Source organism: Dermacentor silvarum, chromosome 2 (genome assembly GCF_013339745.2).
Source record: "Dermacentor silvarum isolate Dsil-2018 chromosome 2, BIME_Dsil_1.4, whole genome shotgun sequence".
Classification (NCBI taxonomy): Eukaryota; Metazoa; Arthropoda; class Arachnida; order Ixodida; family Ixodidae; genus Dermacentor; species Dermacentor silvarum.
Window position 1 is genome coordinate 72,460,264 of NC_051155.1, and position 17,867 is coordinate 72,478,130.

At 47.8% G+C, this 17,867-nt stretch overlaps 1 protein-coding gene across 5 annotated transcripts in view; it reads right to left on the bottom strand.

The window, feature by feature from the left end:
• Positions 1–837: 837 nt before the first annotated feature.
• Positions 838–17,867, bottom strand: part of LOC119441557 (uncharacterized) — a 213,571-nt gene continuing 196,541 nt past the window's right edge. For 2 of the 5 annotated variants that reach the window (XM_049661393.1, XM_049661391.1), the window contains exons 2-3: positions 4,107–4,806; positions 838–1,554 (exon numbers count right to left, since the gene is read on the bottom strand). In XM_049661393.1, coding sequence (XP_049517350.1) covers positions 906–1,554; positions 4,107–4,806 — 1,349 coding nt within the window. In that variant the 3' untranslated portion in view covers positions 838–905. Of the gene's footprint in view, positions 1,555–4,106; positions 4,807–17,270; positions 17,332–17,867 lie in introns of those variants that run through there. The other 3 variants (XM_049661394.1, XM_049661392.1, XM_037706166.1) reach the window with 2 other exon arrangements.

Below are 17,867 nucleotides of genomic sequence, written 5' to 3' on the forward strand. Positions count from 1 at the left end.
AGCTTTCAGTTAGCATTTCCAGAATAGAGGCGACCCATTTATGTGGACTATGCTTAGCTGTGGCGCTCACCAGTGCCTACACCTTCCACGCAGGTGTGGTCAACATCGCACCCTGTGAACTCTGTGGTGAAGAGAAAGCTATCAGTCACATAATGTACGAAAGTTAGCAGTATTGCGCGCCGAGAAGCGCGCTCATCAACTCTGCTCAACAATTTCGACGGCCGACCTTTGTCAGATGACATAAACTTACATTATAAGCGTGACTCGATATCCCATCAGCAAACCACGAAATCATTGTTTTCGCTTTTTTGATCCACCTGACTCAGTGAACGTAGTACATGACTTATTCTGTTTGGTTTCTCTCTAATTCGCCTCCTTTTTTTTTTTCTGGCGGCGTTCTCCATACCGCATACCATATTCTCGTCAACATCACTGCCTTTCCCGTATTTGTGTCCCTCGGTAGCATGGTTCCCTGATCGCTGTATTACTTTTACGGAGTATCATTGACAAGAGCTTTTATCTAGTCTGGCAATCGATCATGTGGTATGGCATGGAGAGTGCGTACACAGAAACAAACAAACACACGCTTTTATGCCGTTATTTTCATAAAAATGGTGCTGCGGATTGCTGACGAACTGTTCTGTACGACTTTGGTTTAACGCCAGCTGTACATGTGAAAGCGCCGTTTCGGGCCCGTAATTTGGTATCCCCGTGTTTGAATACGTACTGGTACAGGGTTTCCGCAGAAGCCAGATGGCTATAGTATGAAATACGAACGTACATGTGTTCGTCACGTGGTAAAAATCCTCGCACATCATTTGTATTGAACACCGCATGTCGAGTGGTAGGTTTTATTCCCCCCAAAAATGAAAGATTTGTCGAGTGATCCGTGGTCGTCGCATTTACTAGCCTTTGGTAGATAGGAGTTTCAGTTGGGTGCCTCCAGATGCGCCAGGGCCTCTGCCTAGCGAGCCAGAAAGTGAGGATGTCATATCGCCACCTGCGGCTAGTGAATTTCCAGGCCCGATTCCTGGTCCGGAGGGGCCACTCATAGGCCCTGACGGACCGCCACTCATAGGCCCTGAGAGTGATGGACCGACACCACCACCTGCGTTTGACGGCCCTCCTGACGGTAGCATGCCGCCCGCAGATGATGGGCCGGCACCTGCTGGTCCAAGCGGTCCCACACCTGATACTCCGACGCCTGGTCCGACGCCAGAGGGTCCTCCCGAGGGAAATGCCCCGCCAGGGGCGCCGCCGCCCAGGACAGTATCTACTGCACCCGTGAAGAGCTCGGCCGGCAGCCGTGGCTTAGGCCTGAGTTGCGCCTGGCGATTCAGGTAGGCGAGAACCTGCTTAATCTGATCGTCGACGGCCTTGCGCACCAGGGGTTCGAGGCGCTTCTTGACTGACCGCTCGAGGAACGACTGTGCAGCGCGCAGGAAGGTGCGGAATAGTGGCTTTCTGGACGGCTCATGTGGTCTGAGGAATAGCCTGAAGCCTTGAAGAAATAGGATCTTGAAGTTTGTCACGTGGATCTCATGGGGACCCGTTCTGTGAATTTATAAAAAAGAATCGATATTAGGAGATTGGCGCCGCAGGTACAGAACACCAACGGCGAGTGGAACGTTCGAGTTATATCATGAACGGTGAAGTATATTCTCAGTAATTCTTTGAAGCGCTTTGAAACGGCTTGGCGGTGCGTTTTTGGAGTTGCCTTTGCATTTTACAACAAACACATTCTTAGCACAACTGTATTACTTGCATTTTATTGAAAACGGCATGTAAGATATGTGCAATTTTCTGAGTACAATAGCGAAAGTCACGCGAGTTTGCCTTTTAAGAGAAATGTGCTTTATGTTTCGTTATTATTAAAATATACTTGCGCAAAAAAGAAATATAAGAGAACCTAAGCAGACAGTAGCGATATAATTCTCGGTTAGACCTTCGGAAATGTAAACATAGTCTCCGAATACTCACTGTTAGTTGGCCGTACTGTTAACGATTGCTAATGTTGATTTATGGGAACATTGTATTACCATGCCTAAATATACTCGCCATCCCGGCCGTGCCAGTGAAGCTGTTGGCCCTGTCCAGCGAAGCTGTTGAAAACCATCTCTACAACTGCTGAGGGGGGTATGCAATGCAATGGTAGTAGTGCTAGAGTAATGGTAGGAACGGGAGTAATGGTAATTTTGACAGCACGCCGCCGCCTGTAGCGGTGCTGCAACAACACATAAATCAGTTGCTAAGCTGGTTATTTCATATACGAAAGGCTAGGGACGTCACACCTCACGTCGAAAGCTGGCGTCGCCGCGGCAGCTTGCGCAACAGTAATCTTTGCCGGGAAACGTATGCGGGGAGGGCTACGTGCTTGGCATAGCTATCACGAGCGCCTAATGATCTATTATAGAGTTTGGATGCTTGTTTTGAGCTTGTTCTTTACTGAAACATATGCTGTTTTGTTAAAGCGTGATTCCAAAGAATGTGTGCGCTGTTCGCTTCACTTTGCTGAGTGTTTGTAGCCTCTGCCTTAAGGGGCTATGAGCATTTGCATTTTTTGCTTGCTTACGGGGGTATGAGCCATTGATGATGATTGTTTTTTGTCAACGGACGCGAAAAAATTCGGGGATACTAGCCATAGAGAGCTTCGCTGTAAAAAGCAGCCATAGACGTTGCTCAAACTGGGAGCAGGCTGTTGAAGTGCTTAGGTGCGATAAAATAATTTTATCGTCAACCGAGCCTACAGCTATAAATGCGTCTAACCAACGCTACGCAGGGAGGCTGCATTGAATCCACCAGGGAAATGCCGTCCTTCCCCTCTTTTATTTGCAGATTTTAAAGAACAGTACTGTCGTTCTTTATATGAGACTGGTTCCTTCTGGTGTTTAGCAGCAATCGAAAAGGGAAAGCTACACAGAATGCGTAAAATGAGTTTTTGTATGGCAGGCATCGCCGTGCAAGCCGGCACTTTTTCTGGCTATTCCAGGTCGAAAGACCTGAAAAAAGTGCCTTCCAATCCAGGCCGTCCAATACTATTGATGTGCAAGAAGGGCTTGTACGGTTCGTAATAGCTTAATGGCAGTATCCATACGTACTTTGATTTTTATTTAGTCTTAACCCGCCGCGCTGACGAAGCGGACATGGCGTTGCGCTCTTGAGCGCGAGATCGGGGTTTCGATCCCGGCTCATGTACAGTCCACCGATTCTTAACAGTAACATGCGAGCCTCGACTGGCCAAACAGCCTTCTAACGACGAGAAGCAACGAGATCAGCAATAGTAGCGCATGCGCACAAATCACTCGAAGCGCAAGTTTCGCCTGCTAGGCTCTTCCCACTAGCACGACACAGCCCCTGGCATGATTAATTCGGTGCAAACATACCGGCCTACTTATTGAACGGCACCTAACTTTGTAGAACCGACGCCGAGGTCTACTAAGCTACATGGCACGTCTGCAAGAATCTGATTTTAAACATGTGCAGAATAGAATGTGCTAAAATTTCGAAAATAATATCATTATTCTCGAACAAACGTGCTGCACGAACTATTTCTCCTTTCCTGCGCACTTCGTTCTTTATCGTACGGTGCATGTGGACTGCAGCAGCAATCTCTTATAAAAAAAGACGCGTTTGGGTTCACACGCACTTGCTGTCTGCGATACGCAGGGAAGCTTCCACTCAGTTAATCACGACAGGGGTGGTGTCATGCCTGATGGAACAGTCTAGCAGACAAAACGTACGCTTCGAGTGAATTTTGTGCATATGCGCTACTCTTGCTGATCTCATCGCTGCTGCGCCGCTAGGAGGAGCTGACCGGCCGGCCAGGCGAAGCTCGCGTGGTACTGTTAAAGAATAGGTCGACTGTAGGTATAAAACATTGGCACCCTCCTCACCAACAGAGCCCTGCAGTAGTATGAAGTCGTCGTAGGGCACCCTCTTGAGCACTCCGATCATACTTACTTTCTTGTAAGAATATTCTTATGTATACTACACACGTGTTCAATAATTAGGATACTTTAACTGGCTATGTATTATGTGTGTTCGAATTACGCATACCCGCGCTATGCGGTTTGTCGGTGAAAGATCCCTGCCGGACGTTTACTTACTGCGCTATTTCGAGGATGGCCCGGGCTTTCTTGACAACTACAGTGAAGTGCACGAGCTGCTTTTGGATGTTCCTCCTGTTCATCGTCACGGTGGCCGATGAGTTTCCGAACACGTCCGTGATGCCCAGGTCGAGGCCGAGACGCATGCCACTCTGGTCAGCCGTCACGAAGCAAGGACCCGTGCGCTTCACGTGGGAGAGGCCGTACACGAACGAGTTGAAGGTACGCACGGTGCCCGACATGCGCAAGATACTGTTAAATGGCAGGGTCATTTCGGGAAGCTTCAGCGGGTCTGCCCCGTAAGCCAAGAAGATCTGGCGGAGTAGCAGAGTGAACAGGTCCAGCCCTCCGTGCTCGGTACTGAATCCTACGATGCCTCCACCACCTGCAATTTCACCTTCGGGGCCCTCTCCGAAGACCTCTGATGGTCCTGAACCACCCGTCGGACCTCCTGGTCCTATTCCACTTCCAGCGGGCAGACTCGGTCCAACGCCTGCTCCTCCTAAAGTTGCACCTGGTCCACCTTCTGCTCCTTCTCCGAAGCCAGGCTGTCTTCCAAGGCTATTTGGCCCCGGTCCTCCTATGCCATTTGGTCCACCGCCAGGTGCACTGAGGCCGCTCAATGAGGGGCCGGGTCCTCCGGGCCCTGATGGTCCTCCAATATTAAGCTTTCCTTGAACTATACCACCTTTCTGTTGACCTGATTTGAAAAATAACAACGCAAGGAAAACTTTTATTAGTTCTCGCATACTCGTATTATAATATAAGCACTACATGTAACTTTTTTTTGCCCAATAGACCTTGGTGCTTCGATAAGGACCCCCCTTATAAGCGTGAAATATACTTAGTTACGAAACTAAGTATCATCATCATCATCAAAACATAGGCTGATGATGATGATGATGATACTTAGTTTCGTGCACCGTCGTGTCAATACTGCTCAGGGAAATTATAAATGCTGGATATCAGCAGGTACTTGACTCTCTTGCTATTATCCATAGGAACGGAACGCGACAAATACCATAAAAATAAGGAGGAAACGGCCACGGAAACCTCTAATCTGTTTATAATATTGTTATTTTATCACTACACTCTTTCTTCTTTGTCAAGACTCCTTGTAACTTGTGTACTTACTTTACCTGTGCTTTTTTTTCTACTTGCTTATGTCCGTTGTTTCAGGGCTGGTTGATATACGTTGCGGCCTAGTGCGTTGACTGCGGAGACTCTTCCCTTTTAGTTTATAAATTGTGACTCTTCTCGGTAATTTTTCAGCGGCGAGTTGGCACTCTAAAAGAGCTGAATGTTGGGCAAGTTGGTAATTTGACATAAGAACCATCTTTAAATGCAGCGCAACGGGACGGCACAACAGAGAGGAAGACGAACAGAGGCGCTAACTAACAACTCACTTATTGAAGCCAGACCCACAGGTATTAAAGTCCACAAGCTGCGCAGGCGCATCGTTACAACGTATGTGGAAACCATCAAAAAAGGAAGTGATTAAACCAGGCGCGAAAGAAATTTCATTCCTGCATCGTACAGTGCAATCGAAGTATCGCGTACACACTCTTGACCTGCTTTTCTGATAAAGAAAGCCTCTAACGTTTCACGAGCGGTTTTCAGTTTGCTCTTGCCGTACAAAACCAATTATTCTCTCTGAAACCTGAAGACAGCCGTTTGACGGAACTCTGGTGGTGTTATAACTTAAGGTGGATCCTTGGAACCGTGGCGAAGACGAAGGATACGAAATGTCATAAGAGAAACCTAATTCTAATGGGTGGAGCTTCCATTCCTTCCAATATCTCAAATCTTCCAGATAGGGGTCCCAAGTTAGGATTTGAGCCTTCTGTTCCTCCCCAAGAACTCGCGGCCTTGAACCGACGGATTGCGGCGAAGGCCCCGCAGGAAGACCGTGAACGCTGTCTCTTGGAAGGCATTGACTGTCTCGCCAAGAATCTAAAAGAACCTGGTCCTATGTTTGCTAAAGACCCTTGGAAAATGTGATTTTTTTAAAGCTAATGACCTTTGTTTTCTGCAGGCAGATAAGGTAGGCGGGTTTGTCGCCTTGCCAAAAACCATGTACAATGAAAAAGCTGTTTTGGCTGTCAACAAGAACTTTGTTCATGTAAAAAAGGTCAGACAAGAATTAAAAGTAGAGCAGTAGAACTTTGCAATCGTTTAGATTTACAAAGGCTCGCAAGAGCATTGAAAGTGCCGCGTTGCAGGTTTTCTTCAGTGTTAATACGCATAAACCCGATTCTCCGTTTCGTGCTATTGTGAACAAAAGGGACACGTGGCAGCATTGTGTTAAGTTTTTGCTGAAAGTCTTTAACCTTGAGATTTGGGACCCATTCATCACAAAAAGTTCAGATGATGTAGTGCGTTTCCTTCAAGAGAACAATGATATTGGTTTTGCTTTTTCTATTGATGTGGAAGAGCTCTTTTACGCTGTGCCTCATCGTGAGCTGTTTGTGGCAGTTGGAGATTGCATTGATGAAAATGACGCTGTTTCTTTCCAAAATGCTGCAGGCATGTCGGTAGAGAACCTTTTAACCCTTTTGGAATTTTACCTTCAGAGTACTTTTATCAAATTTGACGATCAGATGTATCCACAAAAAAGAGGCATTTGTATTAGTTCCTGCATCGCGCCTATGTTGCGCCACATCTTTTATCTTCCATTGATCGTTCTTTACACGATTGTTTTATTCATGCTAGCAATCACGCTGTCCTTAAAGTTTTTCGTTATATGGACGACTTCCTAATTCTTTTTAACAAGAAATGCTCTATCTCGTATCAGCATGCGCAAAAGTGTGTTCTCGATGATTTCAATAGTCACGACAAAGGGCTGACTTTCACCTATGAGCTTCCAGAAGAAGGAAAGCTGCAGTTTTTAGATTTAGGCCTGAATTTCCGCGAAAGCCACGTGTACTGGGCATAATTCCGCGCGGGCACAAAAAGAGCTCCACTCTAAGATTATTAAGAGAGGCATTGCAGCACTCTGTTTGGAATCCGCGCTTCGGAAGTCGTGCGTTCACAATGCGCCAGCTAGTTTTGACTTGCAATTGGGAAGGCTTCTTTCAGCCGGCTTCCCTGGGTCGGTCGTCATGTCAGTAGCGGGAACGCTCCTCAAAAAAATGAAGCGCTGTTCTTGCAAGAATGCCGCGGAAACCCTGGTGGGCTTTCAGAGGCTGGAAGTGGTTCCGTACATGCACGAGGTTACACATTGCCTAAAAAAAGTGGCTACTCAGTTTAACGTGCCGATGGTTTTTTCAGCCCCCAAGAAGCTTGCTCAGCTGAGCCGTCGCATCACTTGTGCAGACAAAATGTGGGCTGTAAAAAGAACCACCAAAAGCGTCCTGTTAAGTGTGCCAAAAATGTCGTGTACAAGATCCCCCTATAGTCCGGTAATGTATACATCGGCCAGAGGGGGCGACGCATCAATGCCCGACTCAGGGAGCATGCAAGAAATCTAGCCAATAAGGAGGAAACGCATCTTGCTGACCATTATACCAGCTGTCCCACTTGGGAACCACTTTGCTATAGCGTGAAAATCCTAGGCAAGAGCAAGCAGAAAACCGCTCGTGAAACGTTAGAGGCTTTCTTTATCAGGAAAGCAGGACAAGAGTGTGTATGCAATATACCGATTGCACTTTACAATGGAGAAATGAAATTCCATTCGCGTCTGGTGTAATCACTTCCTTTTTTTGATGGTTTCCATATACGTTGTAACGGTGCGCCTGCGCAGCTTGTGGACATTTATACCTGTGGGTCTGGCTTCAATAAATCAGTTGATAGCGCCTCTGTTCGTCTTCCTCTCTGTTGTGCCGTCCCGTTGCGCTGCATTTCGAGTTGGCCCTCGTGATATGGCTTTATTTTTGCGACAGTACTTTCGTACCGCTGTCAATTGTGTATCGAAATTCCATTTAGCATTGATAAAAGTGCTACGCTACACCTATTATAGCTTCGTTTTCGTACTGCTAAATTTAATGGCGGTTTGAGGTATTTGATTTCGTTAGAGAGTCCGTAGAAAAGTTTGTGTGTTGAACACGAATACTCGCTATGTCGGGTTAAAGTAACTTGCTTTGAGCGTCTCAACCCGACGCGCAACGTAGCGTTACACTACGTTGCGCCCTCCAAGGACCTGTTTTTCAGGGACCTATTTTTCTACAACAAATTCACTAAAATTGCCATTCTGTACGCGCGCAATTCCATAGAATGCTATTTTAACACACACACACACACAAACATACATATAAGGGTTTGAACAGATCGTTTATTAACAGCGAAGCTGTTTAAAGCCAGCCGTAATTTGTGGTTCGTATCAGTAGACTATCATCAGCAGCAAGGAATAAAAGGAAACAAACTTTCTTGCCGAGGCGGGCCTCGAACCCGCGTACCCACGGTCCCAAGGCGAGCGCCGTAAACACTAGGCTATACATACCATGGTATTTACTGCATCATGTAGGCTATACATACCACGCTCGCAGGACATGCATTGATGCGAACCATATGATTTCGTTCGAGCCTCATCCTCTTTGTCTACTGCTGGCACGTTCGCATGCGCTCGTGCCAATGCTCTGCGAGGTGAAGAAGAGGTTTTGCGCGCTATGCTCGGGAGAGAGAGATAAAGAAAATGACAGCGAGAGAGAGAGAGAGAGAGAGAGAGAGAAAGAGAGAGAGAGACGCATTCACAGAGCGGGTCTGCTGAACGTGGTGTGGGCATTGGAACACGGTGCCGGTGTTGCAAGCTGCGCTAAGCAACGCGCAGTGACGGCCGTAAGTCCGAGACGCGCGAAAAAACATTGTCATCATCATCATGAGTAATAAGACGAAAAGTACGCGCGCACTTCCGGAAAATGCTGGGCTACGATCGCCCAGCTTCGCTGTTTCAATCCTTGCGCGGCCGAGTGCAAGGTTAAGCGCTTTTTCAGGTCAGAAATGAAAAGAATGCAACTTTACATACTGGTCTCACAGTGATAGGACGCCAACCAAGTTGGGGCGCGCAATAACGTCAAAACAGTCAACAGCATTTGGAATGTGGCTGGCGTCTGCCGTTATTTCTGTGATAGCAACCAACCAAAAGCGGGAAGGCACCGGCTCGAAACTCGTTCCGTCGAACCTAGCCCACTGCCGGACGGTAGGGAATGCTTCGCCGTCGGTTACCACTGACTTGCTAGGGCTGTCCCAATCTCAGCCACTACGACCGGACTCATTTTAGTGCGGTAGCAATGATATTGACACTCCAGGCGCATTTCTGCCGTCGCCGTCGCAATCGTCGGCGCCATGAGATTCCGTATTAAGTCCACGGGCGATAAGATCGTCGCCGCATGCTATGTTCGAGTGCAAGCGTGCGAGGGTGAGCCCGCGATCGCAGCTCAATCTCGCGCACGCAAGGGCGGGGAGCGGGAAGGAAGTGCGCCGTCTGCCAGTCGCGCGCAATGCTGCGGAGGGATGGAAGGGAGGGGCAGCGCGTATTTCCAATTGCTAGTAGGTACAGCGTTTGACCGCTGGCGCCATGCTCCGCCGCTCGCGCGTACCATGTTTCTAGCCGCCGCCGTTGGAACGGAGGAGGCGTTGACGAAGAAAACGCTGGGCTGGTGGTGACTAGCCTGCTGTTGGGATCGGTGGTATTATAAACGCATCACTGTTTTGATGATCCAAATATAATCTCACTGTCAGGGAGGGAGCAGTCTACCTGACTGGAGCAGTATTTTTTTATTTGGGGTGTTGCTACGCTGCGCTCCGCAACACCCCAACGAGCGCCGCTTGGCGTCGGCGCCCGGTACCACGGCTGCCGCCGTGGTACCAAAAAATTCTATCCCGGGCGGGATTCGAACCAGCGTACGCATGATCCCAAAGCGAGCACCGTAGCCACTCAGCCATACAGCCACGCTTCCTAGGGTTGCATTCATGCGAACCATATGAATGCGTTCGAGCGCCCTCGGCGAAAGAAACCACCTAGAAACGCGGTACGCGCGAGCGGCGCAGCGTGGCGCCAGCGGTCAAACGCTGTACGCACTAGCAATTGGAGTGTTGCCGCCCGGGCGGCTGTATCTTGAAAGCTATCTGCGACGGGAGCAGAGTACTCCCTGCGCTATGTTTTCGCGGCGTCGTTTGCGTTGATTCGAGCGGCGGCACAAAGATCAATGCGCTCGCTGCTGCTGCCGCTAACTTACTATTGCGCTTTGACAGCGAGTTTCTGCGGTCGTCGAGTGAAATGCGCTCATGTTTGCTTGTGCACGCGTGACGTCATGCTTGTTAATTTAGTTATTATGCCTATGTTTACAATTTTATACGGCGGATAAAATCACTTTCCTTACTTTGTATAGCTTTCCAATAATTTGATATCGCAATCGATGCTTCGCCTTTCGGGCGAAACTGTTTTTTTCTTCAACAGCAAACTTCTCGTCAGAGGTCGATTCATCGTCATAGGAACAAAAAAGCGCTCTTCTTATTTCTCTTACAAGCGTTTAGCACAGGAACTGGAAAAACAACGGAGAGCAGAGCAGAAAAGATGCCGTACCAACAAAGCCGAACCAGAACGCTAGCCCTTATGCTACACACGTGGAAATAGCCCGCTGGATGACGCCATCTTTTAATCCCTTCTTGCGTGACGACCATCAGTAGTACGCCAAGTACGCCTCATACGTTGTAAATTATAGGCGCCATTCTCACTCTGATGGCCGAAAATAGAAGAGCTCGCGTTTAACGTGTTTTTCTCGCTTACAGCTTTTATCTGAAGGGCAAGAACACGCAGGTGCTTGTAAAGGGTCAATACAGAAGCTTATTGCGCTGTTTTTTTTTCTTTCTGTAGGAGATTGCTGAACTGGATCAAACAAAGAAGCTTGTGAATAATTAATTTATTTTCTATTGAACAGCGGAATAATTTCAAAACATTTATTAGGCAAAGCGGAGACAGCGATGACGTAGTATTGTCTCGGCGGGCCGTCTGAATGCCATAAGCAATGCCTTAAGATAACTATAGCTTTCTTGGAAGATATCAAATATCGAGCCGCATGGTTATCCTGTTGATCACAGAGCGTATATTCCAGCAAAAAAAAGTTAGTAGAATCGCCGGGTTCCATGCTATGCGGGAATCGGTATTAAGCAAGAGAGAGGGAAATACTTCATTTTTTCCCCCGATCCGTTTAATTCAGAGGGAGTCCTTAGTCCAGTACCCTCCTGCCGCGAAGCATTCAGTGATGTTTGCGCAAATGGAAATTTAATTGTTATGCAAACGTACTGCTAACGATCGTAATTCCACAAATGAAACGTTACTTTACGCAAGTAAGTAGTTCATGACGCAAGGAAAATCCAATGCTTAACCAAACGTAACGCGGTCAGGCAAGCGGTCGCATTCTCGGCTGCTTGCTTGCTTGTTCGCTCCTTACACCGAGGTGCTTACCCACTACGGCGATGGCGCATGATGCCAACCTCTTGCGTATATACATCAGTATTGTAGACTTCGTCACTCTCTGATGGGTAGTCGGTGCAGACGGCGATAGGATGGCAACGATATAATGACGACAGAATTACCACGATGGAACCACGACGTCCTGACAATGGCGACATGGTGACTGCCGTGTGACCACAGCGGCATGGCGATGACGTCATGCTAACGACTGCACGACGACGAAGGCGTCGCGACTGCATGCGAAGAAAGAGTGATGACGAACTGAGTGACGACAGTGAAAATACTACAATTCATTGACGATAACAGATGAATGACGGCAGGACGATGTTAACGCAAAAACGCCTACAGAATGACCACAGCCGCATGACAAAGGTGGCACGCCATGGACTGCATGACTGCGAAGGCGTCACAAGGGCCTGTGAAGAAGCAATGACGACAAAGTATTAACAACAGTGGAATGAAGATGACAGGGTGACGATGATAGATTGACGGCGGTAATACATAACGATGGAATCACAACCGGAGTGACAACGACACTGGGGCAACAACGGAACGATGATGATGTAAGCATGAATGTTTGAGGACCAGGACCACGCCTTGACTGCGATGGAATGACGACAGCATCATGACGTTGATGGCCTGCGGACGACTGCATAATTACAACGGGAGGACGACAGAATGATGGTGACGACGAGAAGGTGGCGAAGATGGCATTTGAAGAACAAATGACGACAAAGAAATGATGAAGATGGGATGATAGGGATGTCTGCACTATACCCGGACGGTGAAGGAATCAAGGTGACAACATGACGACGAAAGTTAATTGGCACTGTAGCAATACACCGAGTGGCACATTCCCTGTACCTCACATTGTTGTATAATCGGCAAGACAGCAGCAGCCTCTACCCAAAAAGTGGGAAGAAGAGCCAAATGAGTATTCGCTTTTAGCTGAAGCAGATGCCGCGCACTGTAGGAATCGATGTTCTGCGAAGCATGTTGCTGGGAGCTGGCTACCTAGCATCGTTTGGGATTATACAAAGCTTCACCAGGTGGACCAACGTGTTTGGGTAAGATGAAGACCTATTTGTCTGATACAAGCGTTGTGTAGCGACAGTAGAAAGATGACGGTGACTACAATCGTGCGACGGCGACGGCTTGATGTTTACTCCGGGCGTTCGACGCGAACTTAGGATATGCCAATTGTGAAGGCCAGCATGGGTAGCTGACGTGCGTAAGCTGGAGAAACACGGGTTATGACGTCATAAGCGACTACGTATTATACAATCCTAAGTGCCTATCGCGCTCTTACGTGCTCGCGTTATAATGACGATAGCATTTGCACTGTGTCGATGAAACGTTAAAAACTGTTAGACCTGAACCGATGATGAAGGCTGTACCACGTTGCGCTGTTTTTATATGCATTCGCTGGCTGCTACGAGAAACGTTCTGGAGAGTGTTCACACTGAAAATCGCTGTGAACAATGGAACAAGAAGCATGGAATCGGAATTGCGAACTTTATCATACCGAAGAATCATTCATACCCGGAAACTTCGTTAACGTTTCTCCCGATTTTGACAGAATGTTGTATTCGGGCAGCCGGACGCTGATGGGGGGCAATAAATGTTTGAGCAATAATTTTGTAGGAACGTCGTTGTACTGTAATAATTCTCTGCCCACCCTTTGTATCCCGTTGTCAGTCGCCCAACTAGAACGAAACAGCAGTTTTCTGCTGATGTTCAAGAAAAGGCGCAGCTTGATACAACCTTGAGGTGCATGAGAATTTTATTACACTTAAACGTGTGGATACCCAAATTGTGCAAGATAATCCACCAAACATAGTACAGTTTGTGTACATCAGTGTTGCAGCGGCCGTGCTATATGAAGTCGATATCTGTGGCGTGTAGGGGCAACGCTTTATTGAAGAAATCCGAGCGGGCAATCCGATTATAACTCATAATCTTTTGCTCAGTGTCGCGCCTACGTGCACTTAAGGAAGTCACAACTGCACCTTAACCAGCTACGCCTGGCCCCGTGAATTCGCTTTAACTACCTAGCGATGCTAGCTGTTTACATCGATTCGTGCAATTGAAACAATGACTGCGCTGCCTCTCTGTAGAAACCTAAGTAGTGTCGCCCCTTCGTTTTGCCGTAAAGGAGCGACCACCCTTCACTTTTAACAGCGGAGCTCTTTAAGCCGGCCGTATGTCGTGGGTCGTGTACAGTGAGTGATGAGTGAGTGAGTGAGTGAGTGAGTGAGTGAGTGAGTGAGTGAACTTTATTTGGTCCACGATAGACGCGAGTAAACTCGACGTCACCTGGCTAGGCCCACTCGGGGACCATCAGGTCAAACCTGACGGCCCTCTCGCGGGCCCTCTGGCGGCCAGGATTTGGGAGGTCTGATCTTGGGCCTTAATAAGCCGGGCTTGGGAACAGTTCCGGGTACATTGTGTGCAGTGTCGCAGGGCTCGGGTAAGTGCTTGTTTGTAGAAGTCTGTGAGTGACTGCCTGGGCCCTGCACAGCGATGAGTGCTGCAGAGGCAGGAGTCTTCTTGATAGGTAATTATGTTTGCAGATCTCGGTTGTACAGTCGTGTACAGAAAATGTGGGCCGATCCTGGCGGTTGTGCTGAACGGGTCCAAGCGCAATGGCACATAGCCCTGTGAACTAGCAAAGCTGTACCTAGCTAAGTGTAGCTAAGCACGGTTGGTACTACTTGAGCTTAGTCAGTCATCGATTGCCAATCAATAGCCCATGGATGATTGATCAATAATCAATAAATTGTGAAAAATGCTGGGGATGATTTGGTAGTGCTTTGCCTAGCCCAAGTACGTTGCCAATAGCTTGCGATAGCCAATCAATATCTAATCGATAACCAAGAAATAATCGATAAATTCCGGAAAATGCTGTAGTAGGGCTGAGCCTAACCCAAATACGCGGCAAATACCTAGCTATAGCCAATCAATATCTAACAATGTTCGACAACTAATCAATAAATTCCGGGAAATGCTGGGGATGACTTGATAGTGCTTAGCCTAGCCCAAATACGTGGCCAATACTTTGCAATAGCCAATCAATAGCTAATCGATAATCGATCAATGCTCAATATATTCCGGAAAATGCTGGGGATGACTTGGTAGCGCTTAGCCTAGCCCAAAAGACAGGACTAGCTAGGTGCCCATCAGCTCCGCTGTCTCTTTAGCATTGAGCCTCCAGTGCAAGCTACGCCATTCTTTTTTCGAGCAGAAAGCCCTAGTTTTGGTTTGCCTTAAGAGGTTGTTGGAAATATTGGCCACGTTCTGAGGACCTGCCCACAGCATAATCGTGCGTGAAATTACATTATGAGTCGCCTAAGCAGCTGTTATGTGTATAGAATTCGCATCAACCTTGAGTTACTGCTTTACCTCACAGGCCCAATGGTACGCACATTTACCCCAGTTGAATAACAATGTTACAGATCGGCGTAATGGAACGACCAGACGCTCCCAATATCAGTATAAATCAGTCTGTTGCCGAAATGTCGGAGTGAAGGAAACACACTGGCTTTTCTGGTCGCATGGATTCACAGAACTCGCTGCTGCCGTTCAAGTGCCGCGTCGACCACAGACCAAAGTAATCGTTTAAGTATCGTATGCATCTATTCCATGTGCAGTCGTGTCGACTAATTTGAGCGCTTTGTCGAAGGCTTCATGGCAGCTTGCTACGAAGGGGCATTTTAGGTGCGAATCAGCTTATGGCGTCCGGGCTGTAGGCGTCTCCTGTCGTAATCGTCGTCGTCGTCGCTTGTAGGTAAGCAAGCGGCTCATGTTCGCGCTCGGCACGCGCTCGTGCCACGGCTCCCGCGTTCGTGGTCGTCTTCCACAGCTGGCTGCGTTGAAGCAAGCGGCTCGTGCTCGCGCTGGGCACGCACTGTACCCGCGTTCGTCGTCGTCGCCGCCTTCTACAGCTGGCTGCGTTGCCGCTCATCATTGCAGCTTAGAATTTCACTTCTCTTCTGTCGTCGTAATGGGGAGGCCGCGTTTACGGGGTTATGAGCCATTGCTTAAGGCAATATGAGCCAATTAGCGGTGCATCACTGCATGCTTCGCACCTCCCCGTGTTTCACGTTAGTGGAGCTGCATTTCGCTCAATGGGTCATTCGAACACCGAGTTTCTTTTTGTCGGTGTCAGGCGCCACTACATGCCTGAAAATTGAGTGGACTGGATGGAGGATTCGAGTCTAAGACATTCAGAATAGACGCCCGGTTTTCTACCCCTGCTCCACGCCACCACGTCATTATCACCCATTAGCCGTTTTTCATATTTTCATGACTATGCTTCAAGATGATCACGTGACGCTCGCTCTTAGATATTTTTCATCCTCCGTGTTTGATGCAGGCGTTCAGCGGGATTGATAGCAAATATGGTTGTCAGCAGTGACACTGCAAGAATTTCGCATCTTCATTTATGGTACATACACAAGGTGATCAACGTTAAGTTGACAGATTTTTTTTATTAGGCGCTGGAACGTACGTGAAGATCCCCTCTACAGTAGGATTATGTGGCGAGGGAGACACAAAGTGAGATGATAATTATCGGTGTTAGCAGTGCAATTAAGAAAAATTGAATAAATAGCTTTTGACTGGCAGCAGTAAGCAGGTACGTTTGTATTGAAAAAGTTAGAGGCGGGCGTGTTTCTACAGAGTTCTACTTGGCAGAATTCTTCTAGGGTATCCGTGCTTTGAGATATCAAAACGCGAAATTGAATTTCCGTTTGCATGATTACGCATGCAAGACAATGACGTCCGGCGCAATGTTCATCCCTTATATCGGCATGACAGAATCTACCATCGTTACAGGCTGCGCGGTTCCATGTTTTGATAGCGGTTTCGACTTCTGCGCTTTGAAATTGCGCCAGCCGAGAGTGTAAGGGGGGCAGTTATCACGTTTGACTAGGCCACATCCCCATTGTTTGACTAAACGCCGTACGCAAAAGGCGCGTCACATAACGGAAGAGCTTTGCGCCGGTCGTCACTGTCTTGCTTGCGTAATGATGCGAACGGCAAATAAACCTCGCAGTTCAATATCTCGTAGCACGAATACGCTAGAAGAATACTGCCAAGTGGAACTTTGTAGAAACACGACTGCCTTAACTTTTCAATACAAACGTGCCTGCTTACTGCAGCCAGCCAAAAGTACAGTTTTTATAGATATAGACCTAGTGTTTTCTCTAGCACGTAAAAAAAGTCACGTTAAGGAACATTCAGCCTTGTGTTACTTTAGAACACATTACTCTTGCGCTGCTTCAAATACATATAGTTTCCACGGTCTACAAGCATCGCAAGGCCTATTGTATCAGTATATCTTTGCCGAAAGAGACACGAGGATTGGTTACGAACACTGCGTTGTCCCAAGAACCAGAAAGTTGGGCTTGTTGGCGGTGACTAGTGTATTTGTATATATACGCACCTGCAGCGCGGGGCCACAATAGGGTCAAAATAGTAGACACACAACAATCACAGCAACTAGTTGTGAGTCAATGTTGCGTGTGCGTGCTCTCCTGCCTGTGTTGCAATCCCAAGCATTGCGTATTTAAGGTTATTTGACGTTATGGCGCTTTCGTGACTTAGTGGTCGAAGGTTAGCTGAAAGTACCGCGAAAGGTGTCCGTTAAAACAGGTTTTAGCTTAGAAACTAAGCGGAGGCTGACGCGGGACAATAGCGCTTTACCGAGGGGCTTAGCTGCTTCCAAATATTTGAAGTTAGGATGTCCTTACCATAGGCGGTGGCCACGCAAAACAGCAACAGTATTGCGCTCCGCATCTTCGGGAGCTGGTGTCTCTTGCGCCGCCGCTGCGCTCACTGGTCGGTGAAAGAGAAGCCAAACCTTTTTCTTACATATGAAGGCCTTTCATGATTGGCCTTGGACTGTACTAAATGTAGTTCACTGGATGAAGACAGACGCACGTGGACTAGCGCACGTCAAACCTGTCATACCAAACACAAAGCAAGCAGGATTCGGCTGTTTTGAGCTGAAAGCCGGACCTGTGCGCGTCTGTCCCTTTTGTTCGCCTTTCAGGCCAGTCTCAGCACCTAAATGTGGAGGACAAAATGGCCCAGCCGTCATTGTTTTAAGTCCTTGTGTCTCTAAGTTTGCAATGCATCGACGTAGACGAAAGTGAGCTGTTTTCGTGGGGCCTACACAGCATTGTGATGCGAGTATGCGAAACAGCTTGCGCAGAATTGAGTGACGGCAGCCTTGCATGGTCGTATATTGCGCCTTAAAATGCTGAAGCAATGCTCGCCCACTAAAAGAAAGCTAATGGTTAACCGAATTGTGACGAGAAGTGGAAGCGAAAAAAGAAAGAAAAAAA